The 27,694-nt window shown below is 53.4% G+C and overlaps 1 protein-coding gene across 1 annotated transcript in view; it reads left to right on the top strand.

The window, feature by feature from the left end:
- Positions 1-8,608: 8,608 nt before the first annotated feature.
- The window catches only part of COL27A1 (collagen type XXVII alpha 1 chain), a gene marked incomplete at both ends in the record, with an annotated part of 130,912 nt that continues 111,826 nt past the window's right edge, over positions 8,609-27,694 (top strand). The window contains 4 exons of the mRNA XM_084237503.1: positions 8,609-8,667; positions 14,700-14,770; positions 17,804-19,512; positions 27,589-27,642. Coding sequence (XP_084093629.1) covers positions 8,609-8,667; positions 14,700-14,770; positions 17,804-19,512; positions 27,589-27,642 — 1,893 coding nt within the window. The remainder of the gene's footprint in view (positions 8,668-14,699; positions 14,771-17,803; positions 19,513-27,588; positions 27,643-27,694) is intronic.

A 27,694-nucleotide genomic window follows, 5' to 3' on the forward strand; every position in this document is an offset into this window, starting at 1 on the left:
GCCAGGCAGTGGCAAATATATTTCAGGCTCTGGGGGTAGAGGCTTTGGAAGTGAGAAATATGGGCCCTATCCCAGTGCTGTTTACAGCTCTGTGTGTGACTCCAAACAAATCATTCAGAGTTCCCATTCTTTGACAGCGCTGTCTAATAGAATGTTCTTCAAGTATGGAAATGTTCTATGCCAGTGCTCTCCAGCACAGAAGCCACTGGCTGCATGTGGCTATTGAACACTTGAAATGTGGCCAGTCTGAATGACTGAGAAACATCATTTTTATTTTTAATTTTAAGGAATTTAAATATAAACAGTAACTTGTGGATCATGGTTACCCTGCTGGACAATGCAGACCTTTCAATGGAAATGGGAGGGCCCCGCCCCCAGTCCCGGATGAGAGGGACTGGAGACACTAATGTAGAGCCCGGCACACGCGTGAGAGGCAGTCGCTGCTAGTTCACTTCCTGCCCCTTCCTGCCCTCTTGAAATGTGAATTTGTAAGTGTCTTGGAGCTGAAGTGTTTCCCTTTGGGAACGTACAACTCCTTTTTGGAGACTGGTAGGGAGGTGGGTGTGGAGGCTTTTTTTTACCGACTGGTGGGCTGGGAGAGCAGGAGGCATGTCTGTGGCTGATGAAAAGGCCGGGTCAGGACAGACATATCTACACCTCCCCATCCCCATCTCCATCTCTGACTTTCATAGACACCAGTCTTCAAAGGCATCTAGCTTAGAAATTCCCTTTCTTTGCATAGACGTGGTTCAGGTCATAGACTCTCAAGTCAGATGGTTCCGGATTAGAATTTCAGTCCTTACCTGTTGTGGGACCTTGGATAAGTTGCCCATCTCTGTGTTTCCATCTATAAAATGGGTAGAATAACACTCACCTCTGAGGCTTTTGTATGAGTGTGTGTCTGTAAAGGTCTTTGCAGTGGGCCTGGCACATATCAGTGCTTGAAGAATGGAAGCCATGGTCAAGCCTGGAGAAAAAGAACCTTTTAACTCCCATCTCCATCCCAGCTGGAGAAGCCAATGATGGGCCATCTCCAGACCTCTGTCTTGGTGGTCCTCAGGCTAAGGAAGGGACCAGTCGCAGGCACAAGTCCTGGTGTCCTCAAATGGCATATGACCCGTTAAACTGCATAGCTGGAAGTCATCCTGATGCATCTAGTGCTGGGATCTCCTTTCCATTGGCCCTGCCAAATGGCAATCTCCTGGGACCCCTCCAGTGGCAGGAACTATGCTCCCTCTCGAGGCTGCTGACAAACTGATAGAAAGACTTTCCTGGGATTGAAGGGCTGGCTGCCTATCTGCCGCTTTCCAACCTTGGCCCTAGTACATGCTCCACTTTCCAGATTCAACTTCCTTTCATCACTGCCCCAGGCAGGAGGCATCTGCAGATCACCCCCTGGTAAAAATGCCCAGCACAGGGGCTCGCTTACCCGGATCAAGGGTAGGATTAATGTTTGTTGAGTTGGAAGAGCTGAAATTCAAAAACTCAAAATCTTTTTGTAGTTAAGAGCAGAAGATATCAAGTATTGATCCGTCTTATTTTGTGGGTAAAGCAGCCTGGGAAGTCGTTCCACCCCCCCATCTGTTCTTCTGCTCCCTCTCCAGGAGCACCTACTGTATGCCAAGTCGTAGGACACAGACATGAAAGCCTGACCTCCAATTTCATTGCCTGGCGGGGAGAGAGCTTCATCAGTGGTCATTTCGACAGTGACAAGGGCTGTCTTGTCAGAACTGGGAGTAGGGTGAGGTGAGTGGGACACTTATCTTGGGAACACAATTTAAGCATCAAAAAAATTAAGATGAGTACTCTTTTAATGTGATATTTAAAAAATCAAAATGGATGCAAAAAAAGTCACAATGAACAAAAGATGAAACTTAAATGAAGACAGGAGCTAGATTATTGATCTTTCCTCTCACCCCAGGCTCTCATACAGCTGGCATGACATTGTATTCTGGAGCGAACTGGGGTGGGGAGCTATAACAGGCACCACATCTAACCAGTGGTACACGCCTCTCCTCTCGACTTGTACATTCCTTCCCAACTTCACACTCAGAGCTAGCATGTTGGTGGCTTGAAATTGATCATGATGGGAATATTTACACCACAGAAACTGGCATAAGCTAAAAATCAGCTTCCCCTTTCCCTGTCTGGAGAGCTGGTTGTTAAATACTTACCAGCACACCACTATATCCAACCTGCTCTGGGGTAGAGGGGCCCTTCAAGAAAGGTTTTCCAGAGGAGAGACCTTCGGAGTTTTGCAGAATAAGAATTTAAAAAGGGGAGAAAGAACATGCAAAGAAGAAAATGTGAAAGCACTGGAAGAAAAGGACCAAAAAAAATGTACCATTTCTAGGAAACTGTAAGTTGAGTGTAACTGGAATGTGTGAGCTGCAGAAGGAAGTTTCAGGAAGGCAGAGAAGATCACAGGACAAAGGCAGTCTCTGAGATTGAGCAAGGCCCATCTTGGGTCTGTGTTCTAGGATGGGAGCACAGATCTAGGGGTCAAGGAGGATGCCCCCTGCTCCTGTGGTGTGTGGGCCACTGACCCAGGAAAGGAATGTCAGGGCAGAGTGACGTGGCCCTAAAGGCAGACCCTCAAGATCAATGTCTCACTCATGGTACAGCAACAGCCATCACTGGCTCCAGCCACCAACACTGGGGAGAGACTGGGCTGGCATTGCCTGAGGGCATGTATGAGCTGACATTATTGGAGGCTGCCTCTTCCTCCAGTTTGGAGTTGAGTTCAATCACTTTAATGAAATGCTTTATCCTCGGCACTGGGAATACTGTTTTAAGTGGGGTGGGACATGATGAATATATCTGCAACAACTAAATTTAGATGCCATGTGGCAGGGCCACCAAATATATTTGGTTTTTTATCTTTAGGAACCATCTTACTTACTTATTTTTACTTTTGTGAATAATTCTTTTAATTTATTGTGTGTCTCAACAGGTATTTTTTTGCCTTTGTAGAATATAATTATATGACAGTTATATCTCATAGAATCTAGAATGGGCAACATCAAATAAGTGTTACATAACCACTGCATTAAAATTAGACAGTTTATTCTATTTTTTCCCACCATCATCCTTTATGCCTTTTTGATCCTTTCTCTCTCCCTGCCCCCCAACTCAACCTCGGGAGACCCACTTTGTTAATGTCTGCTGGCATTTTGCTTCTTTGAATCATCTTCTATGTAAACGCCCAGTATTTGTCTTTGTCACCCTGACTCCCTTTACTACAAATCACTCCCTAGAAACTCCTTCCATTTAGCAGCATTTCGTCTTGATAGCTGAACACCGCTCCCCTGTGTGTCTGTACATCTTCCTGATCCAATTGTCTATCTGTGGGCACTTAGAAATACCTGTTGATGGGGAGGGCCATGGTGTGGGAGAAGGAGCGGTGGCCGAGAGGGCTAACCTGATCTAATCAGGCAAACTTGACTCTCCTTCCTACATTCCTTCTTTTCCTTCATTTCTTCGCCTTTCAACCCACACTTATGCAGGCAGCGCTTCCTATGAGCCAGGCAGTATGTTTCAAGCTGGCTTCAGAAAGGCAACATGCCCACAGCTGATAGCAGGGCCCACGGCTTGTGTTGCCTGGGACCAGTGCTCAGCTGGGGCCTGATGCATAGCAGCATCTCCTGGTCTGCTGAGTGGCCAGGGAATGAACAACTCTCTCATTAGCTACGGACTGTGCACTGCGTTCTATGCCAGGTGCTGTGCAGCTCCAGATATGAAAAAAAAAAAAAAAGAAATAAGTCCTGTGCCAGTGAGCCAGCACTACAGAGTATTGGGAGGGTTGGGGCTAACATGTGGGAGCCACGTTCTCCTCCAAGTTTTGCAGCACAGGCAAAAACAGTGTGATGTAAGGCTGGGCTTCCTGACCTGTGTTATCTGCCTGCCTGTCTCCTGATTTCTTCCACCACTGCATCGTACTCTCTGAGGGTAGAGGCACAGCCTGGCATGGGAAAGCTTAGTGGGTCACTCGATGGGGCTGATCACTGGACCCTCTGTTCTGCAGGCTGCCTTCACCCAGTGACTCCTATATAGACATTTACTGAGCGCCTACTAAGGGTCCACCATGAAGCTGTTGAGATCAACGTTTCTTTTAAGACAGACATGCCTCTGAAAGCAACATGTCCTCAGCTGCTTGGGCAGGGAATAAACAAAGTCCTGAAAGTCCCCACCAGGCCAGGAATGCCTGTCCTGCCTTGTCCCTGGGACTTCACCTGGGTGAAGTCACCGATTCTTGCCCATTGTCCTTGTATTATCTTTATGTGATTGCAGAGGATTCTCTGTGACATGCATGTCTGATGTCCCCCATGCAGCCACCATCCACCCAGGTCTAGTCTCCTCACCTTGCCTTCTGCCCCACAGACACGCCCCTGTTTTGGCTGGCTGATGAGTGCCCCCTTCTGTTCACAGAGCGGTCAATGGTGCCTGGTCTTCTGGACCCAAATCCATCAGAACACTGTTTGTGCTGGGTGACTGGCTCTGTGCCAGGAATCCACTTGGCAGAAAGACTGGGTGTGAAGAGACAGGAAACAATGTCCCTTCCTAAGAATTCTTATCAGTGTCTGTCTCTGCTTTCCAGCTGACTGTCAGCTCCTGGATGATCATGAGCTTCGTTTCCCTCCCACCCTAGAAAATGCAGTCAGCTCTCAAGAATCACCAACTTGGATTTATTGCCCAACAGGCACGCTCCAATTCAAAGGACCCAGGCAGATAATCATGTTGGAGGCACCTATTTAATGATGGAGCAAGTGGGACTCCAGAAAGGGATGACATCAATCCCCACTGACTCTAACAGGTTTCTCTTGGCTCTTTGGGCTGCCCTCCAGGGGAGCAGGTCTCCCTGGAGCTCACCATTGCACACTCAAAGAGTGAGATTTGGAAAGGCCCGGCACTCAGTCACTGACCTGCTGTCTGACCTTTGAGGAGATGCTTCCCTTTGCCTGGAAATGTCTTTGTGGTCAGTGAGTCACAGGGCATCACCCCCCCACCCCAGGGTGCATAGGGAGAAATGGATTGCTTCTCCAATGAATTCCCCTCCCTCCCCCTCAAAACCTGCCTGAAGACTACACCCACCTTCGCGGCCTTTTTGTGATTCTTGCCCTTGAGTTGTTTTCTCCCACCACTGCAAGTTTAACCAACACACCCCTTAGGGGTTGAAACCACCTTTTGGGGGGGGGCGGATTTCCCTCCTTTTTCTCTATTCCTTTGTCTGCATGACAATTCAGTTCATCAGTAGCTCTATGATAGCATCCATCCCATTGTCCGTATTATCTTTATGTGATTGCAGAGGATTCTCTGTGACATGCGTGTCTGATGTCCCCCATGCAGGCTCTCTTCTCACATGCACTGTGTGCGTCTCCTGTCCACATTACACATGTGTGTGTGCTCAGAAAGCAGGACCATGTGCAAATTTCTTTGTCTTCACTCCCATGGTGGCAGACCCTATTCCTCCAGCTTTGTACAGGGGCTTGCACACTGTAGGCATTGAAGAAATTCATTTGCATTATTAATGGTTTGAGCATCTATTGTGTCCCAGGCTCCCTGCTGCGTGTGGGGACACAGATGGATGTGACAATGACAACAGCGTGTGACATGTGCTACAATATGGGTGTGGGGCAGAGATCTGTGCTGTACTTAAAAGGGCAGACAGGCTGTGACTAGGCAGAAACGGGGAGAGAGAGCCCCTGGAAGAACAGCATGGACAAACCCTTGAAGCAACCCCATTTGCCCAGAGTCTGGGCCTAGGCCTGGGAGGTGGGGATGGGGATGGGGGCTGGGGAGGTCAGGACATGAAGGTAGGAAGACTGGCAAGACTCTGCTTATAACTACTTAACTGCAAGACTTGGGTTGTCATGCTCCGCTGCAAAAGTCAGGAAACTGGACTACCTCCACCATATATCACCTAACAGCTTTCTCCTCTGTAAATGGCATAAAGGGTCTTCCATACCAGGCAATATTACCCAGGCTAAGGCAAGTGAGGATGCAAAATATTGGGATATGCCAAAAAGAAAACCTCAGTAATGGAGTTTAATATCTAAGGGGTTGTAAAAAAAAAAAAAAACAACCCTAAATAATCAAACTATGTAACGTTTTAATGTAACACTTTAAGGATGTCAAAATGAATGTGAAAAAAGTCCACCATGAGCAAAATACCAAAAATGTAAATAAAGACAGGAACCGCCTAGCACAAAGTATGCAGCTCAGGAAAGTCAACTCTGATTGGACCGGGAGTTCTCAACCTTCAAGAGACTTCTGAAAACCCGAAGAAACCCATGGCCCCGCTCTCCAAGAAGACTGCACAAACAAGCGTCATGCGTGCAGAGTTTTGGGGTGTTCCTGTACTCCCTGGGGCCTCATCCACGTGGAAATGAAGGGTTCAGGTTCAACGTGGGGTGCTGGGGAGGGAGTGGGGGTGGGGGTTGCACGAGCCATCGAGCCGCCTGTGGGTTCCCCAGCACCACCCTGGGCCTCCTTCTTGGCAGCCCTGGGTGCTCTGCCCCCTGCAGGAAGCAGGGCACAGCTCTGCGGCTTCATTTTCTTTCTTCCTTGGCTCCCCCCCACCCCACCTCGGCTTGGGACTTTTCCTAAAGTTTGCTGAAACCAGACACCTTGCTCCACCGAACCGGCGTGCAGCCACGGTTTAAAAGGCCGCCTTCAGCGCGCCCCCTCCCCGCCCTCTGCGGAGACTTCAAAAGGCCGGGCGGGCGCCGCGGCCCCAGCACCTATGAACCGCCCCCCGCGCCCGGAGTCCGCGCGGCAGTCAGAGGACGCAGAGCCGACGAAGTTCGAGCGCACGCGGACCCGGCCGGCGGCGCAGCCCCGAGCGCCCATGCCCCTCCCGGTGCCGCTGCGCCCGGAGCGCCTGCGCCCAGTTTAGGGAAGGGGACTCCGCACCCCCGCCCCCGCGCCCGCGCCCGGGGCTGCGGGGACCCATGAATACAAATGCCGTTAGGCGCGGGAGGAAGGACAGACCGTCCAGCCTCGCACCTAGGGACCCAGTAAGTGCCGCGGGGCTCCTGGGGCGCTGGGGCAACTGTTGTGTGCGTGCATGAGGTGCGCTTGCATGGGGAGGGGGCACACGTGTGAGGAGTGAGTTTAAGGACGCCTGTGGTGGGGAGAGCTGTGTGCCGGTGGGGTTGCACACGCGTGTGCTCCTGGGGCCTGCGTGCACGTGAAAATATGTATGAAGGTGTGTGCGCGGCTGTGTGCTTGGGGGGTGGGATCTGGCTAGACTAGGCTAGTGTGAGTTTGTGTACGTCTAAGCATGGGTGTGCAAGCGTCTGCCCGTGCGAAGACCCGGTGTGCGCCTGAGTCCCGCGAGTGTGCTGTGGGAACCCAGGAGGAATCCTAGCCCGCCTGCCTGCATGTACATGAGCGAGAGCCTGTGAGTTGGGGTCAGTGTGGGTTGGCGTGGGTGTGTGTGAGTGCACTAGTGATCAAGTCTTGGAGTTGGAGGCGGAGGAGCGAGCGCCCGGGTTTGGATTTAGGTGGTGGGTGTGCTGATCTGCCCGTGTTGGTGGCGGGTCAAGGTGAGCACAGCTGAGCCCCAGTGTGAGATGTGAGGAGTCTCTGCTGGACTCTGGGAGGAGGGTGAGCTCTTCTACTTTCCCAAGTGGGGAAGGAAGAGAGGGGAGGGTGACCCCTATCTAACCAGACCACTCCCCAAGTCCCAGAAAGCCTGTGCTCCTGGTTGCTGAGTTTGGGAGGAAAATGTGTGTGTGTGTGTGTGTGTGTGTGTGTGTGTGTGTGTGTGTGTATGGTAGGAACCTGGTTGTTACGGGACTCTGGACGCTGCGTCCTGGTCCCGGAGGTCCCTGGAGCTCCAGGCTCCTCTCGGGAGTGTTATCTCTACTCTCTCTCCGTCATCTCCCTCCCCCTCTCTGGCCCAGTACCCCAAGCCAGAAGCCCGGAACCTTGAAACTGCGGTGATCTGCGGGGCAGCGCTGGCCAGCGTTTCCCCTCTGCGCATCCCAGTCGCCCCACCTTCACCGCAGGGCGATGCAGAAGCCGGCGTCCCAGCGGGCAGTCAAGGGCCGGCCCGGGCTGCGCCCCCGGTGGCTGCGGGCAGGGGGCAGCAGCGGGCAGCGGAGGGCGGCCCGGCGCGGGGAGGAGAGAAGGTGGAGGGCCGCCGCGGGCCGAGACTTTAAATCGCCTTCATTTCCCCCAAATCCTTCCTTTTCCTCTCCACCCCCTGGCCGGCGGGGAGGCAGCTTCCACCGCCCTCCGCGCGCCCTTGCCCGGCCTGGCTTTGCCTCCGGGGGCCGCCAGTGGCCCGCCTCCAAAAGTTTGATCATCTCTCCCCCGCTCCCCGCCACTGCTTTTTCTTCCTTTTCGTTGGAAGCAGAAAAAGAGCGAGGCAGGGGCGAGCGCCGCGCCGGGACTCCTGGGACCATGGGCCTGGCGCAGGCGCCCGCAGGGCCCCGGTCGCGCTGCCTGCCTGCTCGGGCGCCCCTGGGCGCGGGGCTGCGTTGGGGGCACTGGGGCCGCGCGTTCTGAGCCGGCCTGGCGCGGTGGGGCGGGGGGCTGGCGGCCCCATGGGGCGCGCCCACACTTGCCCCCCGGGCTCGGGAGCATGAAGTAGGGGCCCGCCATGGGAGCGGGATCGGCGCGGGGGGCCCGAGGCACAGCGGCAGCAGCGGCGCGCGGGAGGTGAGTACAATTCTGGGGGGCGCCACCTCTCCAGCTTCCAAGAGCTCCAGCCTCGGGGAGGCTGGGGTTCCCCGCCGCGCCGGACGCTGCCAGTGAGACGTCGGCTTCCTGGCCCTCCCTGCGCCCCAGAGGCGCGGGCCACCAAGGGTTAACGCAGGCGGCGACCCCCAGCCCCGCGGGGGTTGGCGAGCAGTGCCCGCCCCGCCCCGCCTGTGGGCTGCCGGATCCCGCTGGGGCGGGGGCCGCGCTGGGGCAGGTCGGTGCGGAGCCAGCCCGGGGTCGGGTTTGGGGGTGGGTGGCGGCTTCTGAAGGGGCCGGCGCGGGGGGGAGGGGGCTTTTTGGATGCTTGGGGAGACGAGGGGGAGCCTCCATTTCTGGCCGTCTCAGTGTGTTCCGGTGTCTCGGTGTCCACAGGTCCCGAGCCTGTAGTCTCCACTTCTGTTCGTTCCTGCAGATACTGTCCGCATGTTCCTAGAGCTCCAGGTCTCGGCTTCGGCTCCTGTCTCCGTGTCTGTGTGTCTTTGCACGTCCCCAAGTGTCTAGAAATCTCCGCGTGTGTGTCGGTCTGAGTCTGTATGGCTCTGTGTTTCCTTGCTGGGAGGGGGCCCAGGGGGAGATCACCACTCCTGTGGCTTTCCCCTGTGAGGGAAAGTGAGAGCCAGCATGTCAGAGCAGAAAGGACCCTGGGAGCTCACCAAGCCCAACCCCTCTTGCAGAGAAGGAGGCCGGAGAGGGGCAGACACTCTCCAAGGAGGGCTGCGTGAGCGTGAGTGAGGATCCAGAGGCGCTGATTCCCCAGTAGCCTCCCAGTAGGCGTTGTAAACGAATGAGCTCTGCAAGAGCGGGTAACTGAGTGTGTGTGTGTGTGGGGAGGGGGTGGATGCGGGGGTCAGCCAGCTTGGGAGCAGCCCAGGAACTGTGTACTGTGGCTCCTGCTCATTGCCCAGAGAGCACAGAACTTGCTCCCTTTCTAGCCTGCCCCCTCCTGCTAGGACACTCCCAAGAGGCTGGTCTTGGGGTTGTAGCTCCTCCCTACCCCACCCTGCCCTGCCCCCTTGGAACTGGACTCTGGGGGATGATGGCCCGCCCCCTTTTCTTTCCCATGCCTTGGAAAAAACTGGCTGGCTGATTTCCCCCCGCGACCCCCCCTACCACCACTACTGCAACACACAGCCACACAGGGCACCAGTAAGCACACTGCTGACTCATTTTCTCCAGAGGACCCTGGACCAGGGCAGATGCCAGTGGTTCCGTAGAAAGTGGTGCCAGGCAAGCACCCCATAATGGGGCCCAAGCTTTGGGCGAGTGGGCAGTTATGCTGCTTTGAGGCCCAGCCTCTGCTTTCTCCTCTCTCATGGCCTCCCTCGCCACTGCAATGCACAGATCCTGTGCCCTTTGGCCCTGGCCTGCCTTCCAGCAGCTTTCCTCCACCACACGGCTCCCCAGACCCGGCTGCATGACACTGTACATGGAGCACATCCCCAGCCCCTGCTGTCCTTTCCTTTTCTCCTTGTACTCGCTCCCCTCCACCCCACCAAGTACTTCCACATGCCCAGATGTCCCTCAAGTCTCAGTTCAACAGCCATCAGTTCCCCTGGTGAACTGGAGGGGGCCTGCCTGCCACTGTCCCTCTCTGAGCACACTCATTTGGTACTGTCCACATCTCCCATCTCTGTGGCCAGGGCCTTTTGATACACCACAGGCTGGCTTGGCACTGGCATTGCCACATCCACTGGTGGGTGTCTGAGGGCTGCAGCGGAGCACAGCCTCACATCGGGGTGGTGGGGCAGAGAGCATGTAATAAGCCAGTGTGAATCCTCAGTATCCTGCCACCTCAGGCCAGCCACATGCCTCTGCTTCTCATTTTTCTCATCTACAAAATGGGCACCCGAACTCCCAGCTATCAAGGTTTTATGAGGATTCACGAGTTTGTGCTTATGAAGGGCTTAAAGCAGTGCCTGGCACGTAGTGCTCAGTAACTGGCAGCTGTCCTTTGTATTATTCTTCACTTTGAATGGGTGTGGGAGTCATCTGGAAAGGTCTGGGCTGCATCCTGTCTAGATGGATGACCATCTGTGTCCCAAGGGGAGGTGCAAGGTATGAAGGAGGGAGCCGGGTGTGGTGTCAGGGCCCACGTAGCTCAGCCATTCTGTGGAGGCAGGTGGGGCAGGTCCATCCCTCTTTGCTGTTACGTGTTTCTCTGGCCAGCTTCCTGACCAGCTTCCCCCGTGGGAGCACAGCCCAGCCCGGAGTCAAAAGGGCTGCTTCCCTTGTGTGTTTCAGTGCCCTGGTCTCAGCTCTGAGCTTCAGTGGAATGTGAAGCTGGTTTGGGTCTCCCAGTCTTCCAAGGTCACCAGGAGGGAGGAAAACCCTTGCAAATGAGCAAGTTTAGGAGGGACCACACTCCTTTTGCAGGGCAAAGAACACCTGGGTTCCTTTCTTGGAGGGCTGTGTGGCCAGGTTGTGGGACCAGGCCACCTCTCCACGGCCAGGTTCCTTGATGCATGACTCCCCTTTCAGCCGCCTCCTGCCCTCTTTGGCCTCTGTGCTTTGGTCTTCCCGACATTCTGGAGCCCCGGCTTCCCCAAGCCAAGGAGCCAAGGCCCACAGTCAGCAGTGAAAACAGAAGTCTGGAAGAATAAAGCTCTGAGCCAGCACAGGCACAGGACGTTATTAGCAGTAGCCTAAACAGGATTGGAACAGGAGCAAAAGAATCGGCAGGGCCTCCCTCCGGGAGCCAACTTTCCAGGGCTGAAGCTTACTTAGATGGCTTCTTGGCTCCCCGGGCTCCGTCTCTGTTCCTGTTGGTGAAGGATGAGACTTGGTCTCTGGCAAGTAGGAAGTCCCTGTAAATCTCCAATTCCTTCTCCCTGGGAGAAGTCAAGTAGAAAAGACTCTCTGTCAAGTAGTAGAGTCAGCGTATGGGTCACTGACACATGTGGATTTGGGTGAGTCACTTCCCCTCTCTGGACCTCAGTTGCCTGTCTCTAAATAGGAGACAGGTCTAGAAGCTGGCCTCTAAGTGATCTGAAAGGACCTTATTGCATGCAGTAGTCCCATGCTGTGTTTTCGCTGTTTAATGGATCAAGTGTGCACAGAATTCAGGTGTGAGAGGGTCACATGCATTTGTTGAGGTGAAAGAATGGAGAAAAGGGCCTTCGGAATTGAAGTTCTCAAGTTGGAAACCAAGTGTTAGGAAGCTTAATTGGAGAGAAGATTCTGATCCTATCTCCCCATGAGTCTTTTCTCTAAACTTTTAGGGACTGAAAACGTTTCCCCCAACGTACCCTCCTGTTCTCTACAGAGTAGTCTTCTTGCCGTAACCACAGCAGGAAAACTTGACCAAGAAGGACATGCATGGTTCTTGCACTTTCTTTCTCCACTTGGCCTCCCTGTATCAGCTTGGAAACGTCCAAAGAAGGGTGGATGTGATATCAGGCAGTGAGGCTGAAGGGGAGAGGGCTAGTTCCTCTCTCTCTGGAAGGGACTGGAAGGAGAGAATGGAAGGAATTGGAAGAGAAACTAGTGAGGTTGCAGGAACTGGGAAATGCAGGACTGTGCCTCCTGAGGAGGCATCTTCAATGGAAGCAGTTCCCTGGTCCACTGAGCTCTGGGACTGCTGACCTATAGCAAGTGTGGTTAATTTCGTCATTGTAGGACTTCTCAGAGCCTTTGATGAGCAGTTGTGCTTTGGAAATGCTAAGACTGGGGCATGGGAAACAACGCTTCCCCTATATACCTGGCCGCAGTTTCCTGGTGGATGTAGGGCATAGTGCTGAAGAATTGGGACCCCAGAGTTTGACCATGAGCAAGGACCTGCCCTCTCTGAATTTTGGTTTTTGTCCAGTGTAAGCTGCCTAGTCTTTCTTTTCAGGGTGGATAAGGCTGCCATTCACTTCAAGCTGGCAGATCATGCAAGAAGGGTCAGGCCACCGCTCAGCATGCTGACTTTAGTCATTGGTGGTGATTGAGTTGAAGGTGAGACCCATGGAGGCAGGGAGGAATGCCCCCATGCAAAAGGCATCCTCCAAGGGTGGCAGCAAATTGGAGAAGGTGAAGAGAGGCTGAGGACTAAGCAGGAGCACTCCTGGACCTGCTAGCACCTCTGGACACTTTAAAGTCCAGAGTCCTGTCATACCAGGAGGTGACCCCCCCACCCCAAGCTGGAATCTAACACTTGCATGGCAACTGACTAGGCAAAAGAGTAGTGTCTATATAATAGGAGCAGCATGTGCAAAGGCCCTGAGGCTCGAGAAACCTTCCAGGGGCCACTATTAGTATGTGCGTGCTGTTTCAACTAGTTTGCTTTATGCTGCCAGTAACTCAAAGACTTACCCAATATGGCTTAAACAGTAAGTTAAATTATGTGCTCCCTTGTCAAGAAGGCCAAAGGGAAAGCAGTAATGAGCTGGTTAATGCAGCATCTCAACCCCACTCTTGTTCTATTCTACTTTCCTCTTGTGCTTATGGTGCCATTTCCTGGAGTGTACAGAATGGCTGCAGCAGCGCATCCTCACTCACCAACTCACAAACACTGGGAGAAAATCTGTCTCTTTCCCAGGAGCCCTACAGGCATCCTTCATGTCTCCTTGGCCACATTTGGGTGACATGCAGGCCTAAACCTTTCACTGGCATGGCAAACGCGATTCCCAGGATTGGCTTCAACTTACTCAGATTCATCCAGTATCCCCTGAAGTCTGTGCCTCCCTGAACAAGCAAAAAGGGCGTATGACTGTAGGTTGGTAACCTCCATTGTCTTTCACATTGCCCAGGTCAGGATTATTATCCACCTTATTGCAATTAAATGGAAATACTTGTTATTAAATCACAGGGTGTGAGCTTGTTTTCCAGGCCACCCATGGGACTAGGAAGGACCCAGGGCTCCAGACAACACACCGGTAGACAGGTTTCCTGGATTACATGCTTCCCCAAAGCACACTACCAGAGCTTCCCTCCTGGAAATGGATCCTGGGCCTGCATGTCCCAGCCTTAGGCTTCACCACCTGTCTGTCTGGGCTCTCTCTGCCCACAACCCAGCCCACTGTCCCTGGCCACGTGCCTCCCTCCCCTTTGCCTGCTTGCGGAATAGATGCCCTGGGTGGCTCGTGTGTCCCAGTGGCTGCTCCCACAGGAAGGTGAAATCAGATCACTGCCTTTGCCCATCTTGGCAGGAGCCACTGAGCAGGCTGTTAACCCTTCCAGACTCCAGAGTTCCGGGACCATCTAAGGAGCACTTTTGTGACTGGCTCCAGGCTGAGCCCTTGACGTGTATGAGCTCATTTAATTCTCACGCCTGCCCTGGAAGATAGGGAGTGTCAGTCATGCTGCAGAGGAGGAGACAGGCTCAGGGAGGCCAAGTGACTCATCCAAGGTCACACAGCTGGTGGCAGTAGGGCCAAGTTTGCACCTGGTTCTGCTTAACTCCCCACTATATCTTTTTTCTCCCATTTTCCATCAGCATTAAGCTAGGTAGGTAACTTCCTGCATGCAGCACCAGTTCTGGTTAAGGGGTTCCCCCTCTCTGCCCTGAGTGTAAGGAGAGTCCTTTCTCCTGCTCTTTGAGGATGTCAGTCATCCAAGCTGACCAGTCTGGTCTTCCTGCTGACCTTTCAGCCCTGGCTCTGCTGCTCATTGGGCTCCAAGATCATGAGGCCATAGTACACATGGGGAGATTAAGGTCCAGAGAGGGGTAGGGACTACTGTCCAGTAAGTTAGCAGCACATTTGAAGCTAGAAACTGGGTCTCTAATGCCCAGGGCAGGGCTTCCTGCCCACTCTTTCCTGCCGTGTGACCCTGCTTTATGGATCTGTGAGAAGTGAGGTAGTGTTTGTGTTGTGTGTGTGGGTGAGGCTGCGCCTGAAGACCTGGGAACGGGGGCTGCAGAAATGGGGTCCCAAAGCCTGCCTGCCGCCTCCTGAGGATGAGGCTGAGTGGGACTGGGCCTGGGTGATCGTTTCCCAACTGTCCCAGTCGGATCTGGGCCCTGGGGCTGGAAGCTGATGCGGCATCTGCTTGTGTCTCCTGGTCTCTAGGGGGTTTCTCTTCACCTGGATCTTGGTCTCGTTTGCCTGTCACCTGGCCTCCACCCAAGGAGCTCCTGAAGGTAATCCTCTAACCCTTTCTTCTCTTTGTCAGGGGGAGACAAGGGAGGACAGCAAGGACCTGAGAACTTGAGGATAGGAGATATCCATGGCCCTAATTGGAATTCAATGCCTCAGTTTTCTCATCAGTAGAATGGAACTGATCACGGGCAAATTCCTTCTGGGCTTCAAGGAATCAGCTGGAAGTTTTGAAAGGGCTAGGAAGGGCTTAATGTAGAAATGTGAAAAGGTGATCCTTGTGATCCTGTTAGGGTAGAATTTGGGTAAGTCATCAGGGTTCCTAAGTCCTTGGTTTTCCTCTATGTCCCATGGTTATCCCAAGAGCTGCTGAGAGGAGTCTTGAGGCCATAGTGACCATGGTCAAAACCTGTGATCCACTCTCCTCTTCCCGTGAGAGACCCGGCTTTCCCCTGCCCTCCCTGAGGAGCTGTCCAGGGGGCCAGGGAGGCGGTGGGCTGGCTGCACAGCTGCCTGTGGAAACTGAAACCTCTCCCACATCTGTTTGTCAAGCAGCCATGATGCCTCTGGAAATAGCAGCCCTTCCCCCCCCCACCCCTGTCGGTGCGTGTGCGGGGCTGGCAGCTGGCACTCCTAGAACCCTGTGGCTTGACCTGGCCACTGGGCAGGGATTGGGCCCCTGGGAGGGGAGGGCTGTGCCCGGAAGAGAGTCCTGCTGCCCGGCAACATTTTGTGCAATTGTCATATTTTCCAAGCTTGCTGTTTCCCCCACAAAAGTAGGTGAACAGCTGTCCAGAGTCCTGAGTCAGGCACTGGGGGGGTGGGGGTGGGGTGGGGTGGGGAGAGGCTGGAGCTGTATGCAGCCAGGTTTATGTAATGAAGGGATCTTCCTGTGGCCAGTTGGCTGGGCCCTTCCCTCTTGGTACTGGGCTACCCTCATTCCCCTGTCCCCTACCTCCTCACCTGCTGCGGGGTTCTGGCTATGTCTCCACCCTGCCTTCCAGCCAGTCCAACGAGGTCCAGTGCAGTACAGTTCTTTTAGAACAAGGGCCCTGGAGCCAGGTGGCCTGGGTTCAAACCCCTACATTATAAACTGCATGACTTTGAGCAAGTTATTAGAGTAACTTTTCTGACCTTCATCTATAAAGAATACCTGCTCCCTAGATGAAAGAGTGAATCAAGTGCAATAATGCCTGTAAAGCACTCAGCATACCATCAGTGCTCAATAAATGCTTGTTTTTTTTTGTGCTCGAGCATAAAAATGTTCATTTTAATATGGATTATGTTGACATCCATGGGGTCCATAGAATCAGCCATGCTGCCTGGCCTGACCAGTTGTCAGTTGCTTGGCCTGTATACTGCATTCTGTAGGGAGAGCTTCGTGCAGTTCTGGGGGCCTCCTGGGGGCTGCCCAGGTAGGACAAGCTGAGGGGGGCAGCTTCTGGCCCCTACATCTCCATTATGTGCCTCCTCCTTTATTTAAATTGTTTATAGTGAATAGTATTTTGGAATAAGAGGGTTTAAGTGTTTAAAGCATACACAATGTGCTTCTACTAAGAGCATCCTTAAGTGGTGCTTTATTTTAGCTTTTGATCCAGGGACAGAGGGAGTTGGCAGAAAGGAGGGGCTTGGGAGGAGTAAGCATCATCAGTCCAAATCAACCTGAAGTAAGAACCTGGAGCTAGAGAATTCTTAATTTTCTAAGAATTCTCTATGGCACCATGTGGCTATCTCCAGGACTGTTTCCCTGTGTCTTACTGGCAGGGAAACTTGAGGCCCAGGGATCAGGAAGAGACTTGCCCAGAGTTACTCAGTACAGCGCGTAAGCAGGATGGTGAGGGGGTGCCATTTCATACTCCCAACCACCCTGTGATGGCGGAGGCACTCTTGTGGCCCCATTTTATTGCAGAGGGAACTAAGGCTGGGAGTCAAGCTCTGGAGCTTTGCCGTCTGACTTCAGAGCCTGTTCTGGAAATGTTATGCCTTGTTGCCAAGCTTCCAGTTTTTACAGTGTGTCTATATGTCCATCCATCTGTCCATCTGCCTCACAGCTGTCCACGGAGTACCAACTAAGTGCTAAGTGCTAACATTCAGTCCCAGGCACCTCTCCCCAGCCCCCGTGATGAAGTGGAAACCCTCTGTGGTGGGGGCGAGGTTCCTGAGCTCTGAGGCAGGGAACTGAGAACCTGACCTGACCCAATCCCAGAGGCAGCCTCTCCTTTCCTCTCTGCTGAGACAGAGCTTCAGAGCTGGCTTCCACAGACACAGGCAGTCCAGCAATTGACCTAGCAAGAGGCCAGATCCGGAAGTCTCTCCATAAACACCCTGGAAGCCCTCCTTTTGCTCCGGCAAGCCCTGCTGATGTAATTACTGGGTGGATGTGACCTGGTTAGACCAGGTCAGATGTGCAAACACCTCGCCAGAGGACAGAGATTGCGAGTTGCTTTGATAACTTCCCGTGCTCCCTCCCAAGTCACATAGGGAGGAGGGGAGACATAGGACATTCACTCTCTTTTCAGTGCCACTCTCCCAGACTTCAGGGGTGCAGTGGGGAGGGGAGTAGGGGTTTCTCAAGGGGTGAAATCTGTCAGGCCCCCTGGACATCCTTAGCAAGCTCCAGGTCATGTCACCCTACCCCCTCATAGGACGGCTTCCTGGAAGAAAGAAGGGGAAACTAGTCAAGTTGGGAGCCTCTAGTGGTCTTAACGTTGACCTTTGGTGGCTGTCATTGTTTTAAGTATTAGTAGTCATCATTTAAATGTGCTTATTTTGTGCCAGGCCCTTTTTTCAAGTGTGTTAGCTTATTTAATCCTCACAACATCCTTCTGAGGTTGGTACCATATAATCCCACTTAATAGATGAGAAATTGGGGCACCAAAATCACAGCCAATAGTTTGGTTCCCATCTGTGTTATTGACCGCTACATGCAACGTCATGCGGCCTCACAAAGGGCTGGCTCCTCGGCACGCTCAGGCACACCCTGGGACAATGTTATGTTTGGTTACGGTGGGTGGTCCTCACCATCTTTGCATTGAAGGGCAGGTCCTGACCATGCCCCCTCTGTCCCCCTTTTCCAGATGTGGATGTCCTCCAGCGGCTGGGCCTCAGCTGGACGAAGGCAGCGAGCGGCCGGAACCCCACACCCCCGGGAGTCATTCCGTTCCATTCAGGCTTCATCTTTACGCAGCGGGCTCGACTCAAGGCCCCCACGGCCACTGTCATTCCTGCCTCCCTGGGCACAGACCTGGCACTGGTGCTGAGCCTCTGCTCCCACCGGGTGAACCATGCCTTCCTGTTTGCCGCCCGCAACCGGAAGCACAAGCTGCAGCTGGGCCTGCAGTTCCTCCCTGGCAAGACGGTTGTCCACCTGGGGCCCCGGTACTCTGTGGCCTTTGACCTCGACGTGCACGACGGGCGCTGGCACCACCTGGCCCTCGAGCTCCAAGGCCGCACCGTTACCTTGGTGACAGCCTGCGGGCAGCACCGGGTGTCCCTCCCACTGCCTTTCCACAGGGACCCAGCACTTGACCCCCAGGGCTCCTTCCTCTTTGGGAAGATGAGCCCACATGCAGTCCAGTTTGAAGGTGCCCTGTGCCAGTTCAGCATCTACCCTGTGGCGCAGGTCGCTCACAATTACTGTACCCAACTGAGAAAGCAGTGTGGACAGGCTGACACATACCGGTCCCAGCTAGGACCCCTCCTCCCCCAAGACACTGGCCCCCCCTTTGCCCTGCTTGGCCTGGAGAATCTGACTGCAGCCCTGGGGTCACGGCCACCAGGCCAGAGACCCAGGGTGACTGTAGTGACTGCTACACCCACCAAGCCTCTGAGGACTCGAACCCTAGACCCTCACCAGCGGGTCACAATGGGAGGTCCAGCCCGGACCCTACCACCCCCCAGCAAACTGTCAGCCAAGAAAGTGCTTCCTCCTGTACCCCCAACCTCTCCTGCCAGCTCCACCAGACCTGTCCTGTCACTTCAGAAAAGCACAGCTACCAAAATCCCCAAGAGTCACCCACCCAAGTCTTCAGCCCCTTCTCCTTCAATTGTGCCTGCCAAAAGCCCCCGTCCTACCCAAAAGGCAGCTTCACCTCCCTTCACCAAGTCAGCCCCACTCATCAAGAAGCCAGTGCCATCCCCTTCCCACCTAGTTCCTGCCAAAGCCTCCCGTGCCACAGTGAAGCCCATCCAGAGGAACTCTGTAACACCCAAACCTCTCCCACCCAGCTCCCAGTCCCTACCTCCAGCCTCCGGCTCCTCTAAGAAGCCCTTTCCCACAGCGGTCCAGCCTGTGGCTAAGACGAGTGAGCCGGCCCCTGCCCGTGCCAGCGCACACAGACCTCCCCAACCTGCTGCTTTGCCCCCATCACTTGCCCCCCGTCCTGCCTCCACCAGGACCATTAGGCCACCAGCCACAGTGATGTCTCCAACCTCAGAGCCTTCGACCCTTGCTCCGGGTTCAGCCCCCACTGGAAGCAAGAAACCCATTGGATCAGAAGCTGCAAAGAAAGACCGACCCAAGAGCAACCCCCGGAAGCCTATACCTCTCAGACCTGGGAAGGCAGCCAGAGATGTCCCACCGAACCATCTGACAACTGGACCCAGCCCCAGACAGCCCCAGCTCCGCCAGCAGACCACCTCGGCCCCAGTCTTGGCCCCAGCACGCTTCCTGTCCTCCAGCCCCCGGCCCACAAGCAGTGGCTATCCGTTCTTCCACCTGGCGGGGCCCACGCCTTTCCCTCTGCTGATGGGACCTCCAGGGCCCAAGGGAGACTGTGGCTTGCCGGTAAGACTAGAGGGTGTTGGGGAGGTGTGCATGTCGCTGAGTGGGTGATAGGGACAATTTAGTCAGGTGGTTGCCCAGGGTAAGGGCAGAGGAAACAAGCAACTTTGGGCAGGACTGGAACCCAGGTCCCTCCTCCATTTCTGCTGTGTCTTTATTGCACATCCTGCTTCAGATCTGTGGGTCCCTGGGTCTGGTGGCCACCCCGGGTGAGGAGCACTCTGGTTGACCCAGACCCTGGGTCAGTCATTGCCAGCCCACAGCCAAGTGGCTTAAGGGAAACCTCTGCTTTACTGGGCCCAGGTCAGGTTGCCTCAAAGGCCAGCTCTTCTGAGCAGAGCTCCTCTGGCCCACCAGCTTGTCTGGAAGTTTTGGACAAAGGTCGCACACGGGTAGTCCTGGATGTGTTTTGTTTGGCACACTCAGCATTGTTTAAAAATATTTAATAAGTTGCTAACATTTTAAAAATGTGAAAGATTTCTTATAAAGAAACTTGGCGACCAACTTCTTGGAAGGTGGAGAGACGTGATGGCCCCCTGGCTGCAGCTGGGTCAAGGCTGGCCCTGCCGATGAGACAAGCCTGTTTCTGACTGCTCTGGCCCCACGGCTTCCACTTGGGTATTCCAACCCTGTCTTTCCCCCCATTTATGCTGCCTGTTTGGCTCCTGTAGACATTTCATTTGTGGCCCCCTGTAAAAGGGTTTGGGGTGAGGAGGGTCAAGCCGGACCCAAGCAGTCAAGGAAAGGAGAAAGAACATTCTCTGTGCAGGACATGTTCTCAGGGTCGTTGCTTCCAGCTTGCTTGGAATGTCTCCAGGGGCAACGACCTTTCTGAGGCTGGAAGCCAGTTCCTCCGGGTGGGGAATGATTCGATGGAGTTTCCAGAAAGCCTGGGCCTCTGCGCTGGTGTCCAGCCTTGGAGATGACCAACGTGTGGTTTCCTCCTTCCCAGGACTGGGTCTCCCTCTGGGCTCCATGTTTGAGGTTAGGCTCCCTACCATGTGGAGACAGTGGCAGACGGTGGGAATTCTGGGCCTTACAAACACATTTAATGAGTTTTAATAATCATTAGGAATAATATTTATTCAGCCTGTCTCCAAGGGGACCACGGGCCCGTTTTTATTATTACCATATTGTGGAACTTATGGAAATTGTATGCATTGCTTTGCAATTATGTCAACGTTCTGCTCAAGTCCATGTTCTGAAATTGGCAGGGCAGAGTTGGGAGCTGAGTTGGGAAAGGAGAAGGAAGTCTTCCCAGGCACCTGGTGCCTTAGGCCCCATCAGCTCGGCTTCCCAAACTGTGAGGGTGCTGGATTCACTGGCTGTGAGGTCAAAAGCGGGTGAATTGCCCCCCCTCTGACAGGTTGATAAGATTCAGGGTCTCTACCCAGACCTCCTGGCACATCTCAAAGAGGAGGCCAGCCCTGCATCCCGAGGCTGTGTGGTGTGGAGGGAGAATGGCTGGATCCAGGCCAGCAGGACTGGAGCAGCAGTGGGTTTGAGGGGTGTAGAATCTGCCTTGGGGCCTGTTGTATGTCTGAGCCACAGACTTTGCCCCTGGGTTTGGTGATGTGTTTCAGCAGGGGGTGAGGCCTCCTGTCAGATCTCCTCCTCGAACTTGTTCCTCTCTTGTTCCCAGGATCAGAGAAGGCACTGGAGTCGACCTGTTTAGTGGACAGACACTTAGGAATCATTCAGCTCAATCCTTATCATTGCTCAGGGGAGGGGCATGGAGACTGTGCCCAGAGAGGGCCAAGACTTGCCTGAGGCCACACAACACATAGGAGGCAGAGCTGAAGTTTATGCTCTAGCTCCAGATGCTGACCAGCACATTCCATCCCACCCCCATGAGTGTCCATTCTGAGACTCTATGACTCAGGATTCTGGGGGCTTCAGAGATGTGTCAGGCCCTGTCATTGACCTCAGAGGAAGAGCTCACAGGCAAAGAATCTTCTGTTTCTATACCCATCAAGTTTAGGAGCTACTGCCACATGTGCAGCTCCTTCTAGGGCCTCACAGGAGCTGGTTCAGGGGGGTAGGATGTGTGTGCCAACTCCTACTGTACAGATGAAGGGGTGGGTGTTGGAGAGACAAATGTCTTGGCCAAGGGCACCCAGCACGTCCTTGCAGGATCCATGACTCTGCTTCTCTTGGATGAGACAAGAGGGGGTGGGCTTTGTCAATCTTCTGGGTAGCCTCCTGCCTCATGCCTCACACTGTCCCCTAATCCCACTCTCCCTGACCCCCCTCCTCATCTTGGAAACTAACCTCTCTCCAGTAGCAATCAAGAAGCCACTGGAAGCTTTGTCCACTCAGCTGTGTGGTAGATAGCAAGCCATTTACATTTCACCAGCTACCAGAAATAATATAATCTAGTGGCATGTTTAAGTGACAGACTTTTGTTCCTTCTGTCCTCTCTTATCTGCCCCGAGCCCTCATATCTATGCAGAATTTGAGCCCCTCAGGGATGAAGTTATGGTACAGGGGGTGAAGGGCTTAACTGTCCCTAGTCCTGGCTTCAAATCCTGCCTCCACCCCTTACCAGCTCTGTGACGCTGACTGTCCCTTAAGTTTCTGCAGAATGAAAGACAATACTCCACCTCTGCTTGGGAAGCAATTTGGGTGATCTCCAGGGCCACCTTTGAGATTGGTTTGGTTGAGTGACTCTGGGGAACTTCTCTCCCTGGGGCTATGTCTCCTCACTGGGAAGAACTCCATCCATAAAAGTGACTGTGGGAGCTTGCAGAGCCTGAGAGGGGTGCAGTGGATGTGCAGGACCTGTTCCACCTGGGTCTCCAGGGGCATGAGGCAGACTGGCAGAGGTTGACACTGAGTTCTGGGCCCAGGCCTGCCAGGAGTTGTAGCCACCAAGCAAGGGAGCTCTGTGGGAGCCCCAGGAGCGGGGGCGGGGAAGGAGCATGGAAAAGTTGAGTTTGGCCCTGGGTGAGTTGGGGCGGGGATCCTGTGGTTCACAGAGGCTGCACAGAAGCTGCACAGAAGCCCCACACCCAGGAGGAGGCGAGTGAAGGCCTTATTTATTCAATATCAGGCCGCTGGCATTTGCACATGCTTGCAATTTTTGCAAGCGTCACCTCGGGGAGATCGGCTGAGGTCCTGGCCCACAGCAGACGCTCCATGACTATCTATGAAATGAATGAAGGAATTTGATTCTTACAGAAGGTTGGTTGTCCTGACTCCCAGGCCGGGCTCCTTGAGGTTATACAGATCTCTGCGGCTGATGGGGTCAGGAGGCCACGTGGAGTGTGCTTTTGCACACAGATTAGATTTGCAATGACCTGGATTTGAACTATTCCCTTATCCAGCCATCCTTTTATTCTTTCAACAAATGTTGATCAAATGCCTTTCTGGTGCCACGTGCTGTGTGATCTTTGGCCAGTCACTTAGCCTCTCTGAACCTCAGTTTCTGCCTCTGCAAAATGGGAAGATGGTACCACCTACTTTCCAGGTTTTTATGTGAGATGAAAAACACGAAGCACCCAACACTAGAACCTGGGTCCCAGTAGATTGTTGTGATTGATGGTTGACTGGGAGTATTGTATTAAGAGAACTAGAAGGGGCTGGACACAGCCTGGTATTTGCTTGGCAAGCTTTACTATGAAAATAGCTTTTCTCAGGGAAGCAAGTGAACTAACCTGGGGTCTGTCTAGCCCAGGAAACTAAACGGATGAACGACTCCTGATGAGTGTAGGGAGGAGGGGCTTCAACGCAGGACATCCATTGTCCCTCATCCCTCTGCACTTATGTCTTCACTCAACATTCCTTGACTTTTTTCACTGGCTCATTTTTCCCTAGCAGCACCATCCCAGGGCATAGCTGGATGGGTATCTCTTAGTGTCTCCAGGGTCTTCATACCACTGGTAGTTAGAAATTGGGACCAGATTTTGAGAAATTCACTCCTTATACCCCTATCCCTCAGCACACTGGAATGAATTGCAGTGTATTCTGCTCTCCTTTAGTGAGTTGTGTGCCGGTGTCTGTGCGACAGCAAAGCAGTTTGCATGCTGTATCCAGTGGCTTCAGGCAGGAACAGGGTAACTGAGGAGAGTTTAAGCATGGGGCTATTTACAGAGAGCTGGGCAGCATCCTGGATACCAACGGAGGCTGGTGAAGCACACAAGGTCGACCTGTAGGGGAGGGAAAGATGTTGCCAGAATCATTTGAGAATTCAACAGTGAACAGGGATTTCCACAGGGACTGGGGCCAAAGAACAACAAACACAGCAGAGAGGACTCAGGGTGTGAAATAACCACCTACTCTCCCCTTCTGCTCTGCGTACCTTGCTGGATCATTTCCTCTGGCCAAGCCCAGCCCCAAGAAGCAGAGAGCAAGGCGCCTGGGGGTATAGCTCATAGAGGTCAGCTTCCCAGGGCCCCAAATGGATCTGAGGAGCAAATGGATCTGTGCACAGAAAGTCACCCATGCACACACATGTTATCTCAGAAGATGGGTTTTACATGCCCATTAAACAGCTAGATAAACTGAGGCCTGGAGGCATAAGGGGATGAAGTGACTTGCTCAAGTCTTCACTGATAAGTTCTGTCTCAGAAGGTCCTTTGCTACCACAGAGGCTGGGAATGGCCAGCACCCTTTGGACTGTTCTTAGAAATAATCATCAGCTCAATGGTTAGAGGTGGGAGGGCCTTTTAGAGCCCCTGCCTCCCCCATCAGGCTACAGGCACTGAGCAGAAGGCCAGACACTGAAAGGTCATGGCTCAGGGTCACGGGGCAGGACAGGACTTGGGTCTCCCAGGCCTGTGAAACCTCTCCTTGCTGCTGCTGGGGGCCATGCCAGCCGGGACTTATTTCTTTCCACCAGGCTTGGCAGGCAGGCCCTTGCAGCTGGACACAAGGGTGGACTTGTTCCGTGAATGGGGTTCCCCTAGGTCTGGATGTCGGAGGCCAGGACCCTTGGGGAAAGCCCAGAGCGGGGGCTGCTTGGTTGTTTCCATGGTTCCGTTTGCATGAGCCCCAAGCCCAGGCCTCGCCCGCCTGCCCCAGGCAGGCCAGCAGCCCCCACCTCTGCCCACGCCCCCCTCGGCTCTGGGTCCTCTCAGAGGCCCTGTTGTTTGCAGCGTGAAGTGGAAAATCCCACCCCAAGCTCGTGAATCATCCCGGAGTCGCCCTCTCAGGCTGTGGGCCTTGGAAAAAAATGGCAGCATTTTTCCACTGCATGGAGAACAGGCAGGGTCTCGGATAGGGGAAGAGGGGGTAGGGGGTGCCTGCTAACAAAGTGAGCTCTGAGTAGGGGAGGGTCAGGCTTGTGACTGCAGTGGGGCAGCTGGCGGTCTGGGCCAGGTTGGGAGAGTGGAGGGCTGGCTGCCGTGTCTGGAGTTGGGCTGTGAGCCGCCATCTCCAAGCTGGGTCGTGGGTCCCAGCTGGCATGGAGTCTGCTCTGCAGATGTTGTGGATGAGGTCACACTGCAGCCTGGATGCCCCCATTTCTAGGGTAAAAGAAATGCCAAGAGGGAGTGTCCCAGCCTCCATACCATGGCCCTGCCAGCATCCCTGAGGGAAATGCTCCCTGCAGACGGTGTCCCTTCTTGGAGCCCTCAAAAGCCCTTTTCTCCTATGGGTGTTGGCCCTCTTCTCTGTGAGATGCATGATCTCACCTTTCCTCTCCCCTTGGATGACCTAGAGGAGGAAATCAGCACCACCCTCAGTAGACAAGGGACTTCCCGAGGTTGTGCACCTAGTCAGAACTCACCTGCCCAAGGTGGTGGGTGCGGAAGCTGCCCAGGATAGGAGAACAAGTCAAATTATCCTTGATTGGTTCAGACTCTGCCTGTTAGCTGTGTGGTCTTGGCCAAGTCGCTTGACCTCTCTGATTTCGCATCTGTTAAAAGAGCTTGGTCATGATAAAGTTATCTGTTTAGCCTTAGCCCCCTGAATTTCCCTTTATTTCAGGATCCCCTGGAAGAATCAGGTTAAGGAGGGCCTTCTAAAGAGAATCTGCCATCTGGAGAGGGTGGCTTACCATTTTGAGTTGGGGAGGTTCTGGTGGTTTGCTTAACAGAAATAGCTACCTTTGGGGCATTAACTGTGTGGTAGGCTCCAGACTTCGGACTTTTTACCTGTCAGTTAGATGCTTTACCCTCAATTCACAGTGAAAGATGAAAGCTTGGAGACTGGAAATAGCTTGCCCAAAGCCACACAGCTAGTAGTGGGCATGGCCAGGCCACCAGCATTACACTGGCCTCTACTGCTCCCTGAGGAGGAGGCTGCCCCCGAATCCTAGACCTGCAGACTTCTGAGTAGAAAAGACTGCCAGAGGTACCTGGAGGCTCAGAGGTATGGCCTCACTTGCCTTTGGCCACACAGCAGGCCCCCTCCCTCCACTCCTTACTCCTCATACTTTGCACTGACCCTGGGACCTTGGTACCTGTATCTGCCTGTCTGGATCTCTCTGCTAATTTTTATTCATGGACCAGCAAGCACGTGGTGTTCACAGGCCAGAACTATGAGCGGAGGCTGCCCAGCGTGAGATCTGGATTAATTACCAGCCAGACCGTACTGGGTTTTCAACACCGATTTTAACTCTGGGCAGGAAACCTGGAATCTCATTGATGGTTATTTGAAACAAATGAATTCCCCAGGCTTCACACATCCTCGAAAGCCTGGCTTCCCTCGAAGGCTCCGTGTTTAGTTCTTCACATCAGGAACTTAGTTCCTCCTTCTTTAGTCCTTGGGGGCATCCCTTTGTAAAGGGAGTGCTGGAGACTCGGCTGAGGGACTTGAACAAAGCCTCCCACTAGTAAGTGGCAAAACCCAGATTTGAGCAAAGGTAAGCCCTGGCTGCCTGGCTGCCTCCCTTCCTGAATGACAGGAAGAGAGATGAGGCCAGGCAGGGGCCTCTTGAATGCCAGGCTGCAGGGTTAGGCCTTTCCCTTGTGGGACAAGGGGAGCCATTGAATGCTGTTGAGCAGGGGAGTGCCTAGGAGAGGTAAATGCAGCTGTGGAGAGGAGGACTGGAGAGCGGAGAAGGTGGAATTGGGAGCCAGATGAGGGGGGTATTGTAGGGTCTGGGGGAGTTGTGATGAAGGTTGGACCAGGCTGGACCAAATCACTGGAAGGGAGGAGTCATTTGAGTGGTGATCCAACTGGGTTCAGCACCACACTGGTGCAATAAAGCGAGCCTAGCAATAAAGTGAGGTCACCCAAACCTTTTTGTTTCCAAGTACATATAAAAGTTAAATGTGCAATAGTATTATATCTAAAGAACAACATATACACATTGGTTTAAAAATAATTTGTTTCTAAAAAACAAAAAGTGAAGTGGGCACTTGCTGTTGGAAAAATGACCCCCATAGATCCACTCAGTGCAGGATCACACAAACCTCGCACTTGTGGAAAGCACAAGTGTTAAACACTAATCATCTCTCATTTCATCCTGGGATAATCCTATAAGGAGGAAATTACTGTCCCCATTTAGAGGCACAGGCTGGTAAGTGGCCACACTGGATTTGAAATCAGGCCTGTCTGATCCAAAAGCCTTTGCTTACACCCTTTATGCTGCATTGCCTCACCCTGGCACAAAGATGCTTGGTGTGACCTTGGAGAAGTCCCTCCTCTGTTCTGGCTCTGCAGAGCACTTGGCTGAGCTCTGAGTTGCTTGCTGTATTATCAAACATTTGGCTAGCCCTGGGGAGAAAGAGATGACTCATATCCCTTCAGTTTCTTTGAGAAGACCATGGTCTAGTGAAACAGGCTTTTAAGCAGACAATTCCCCAAGTAATATAGTGGGCTTGAAAGTAGAAGGAAAGAGGAAGTTGGATCAACTTAGTGGAGGGAATAGGGAAGGCTTCCTGGAGGAAATGACACTTTAACTAAGCAAGTTAGGTGAGTAGTGAAACATGATAACTTCAAAGACTAAGAAATGGCAGCTGCAAAGGCCTGACAACCTCCAAAGAGTGTGAGTTCTTCAGGTAGAGACCTCAGGGGACTCCTCATCTCAGCCATGAGGTTTCCATGCCCAGATCTCTGGTTTGTTGAATGACTGCTCAAACCCATTCTCTGCTGCCCCCTGGCATTGATGCTGTCTTCTTGATCTCTCTTTAGGGTCCCCCTGGACTGCCTGGACTTCCTGGACCCCCTGGTTCGAGGGGGCCTCGGGTAAGTGATCACAGGTGATCCTTTGAAGATCTGGTTGGCTCTTTGACCTGTA

Source organism: Talpa europaea (genome assembly GCF_964194135.1).
Source record: "Talpa europaea genome assembly, chromosome: 7".
NCBI lineage: Eukaryota > Metazoa > Chordata > Mammalia > Eulipotyphla > Talpidae > Talpa > Talpa europaea.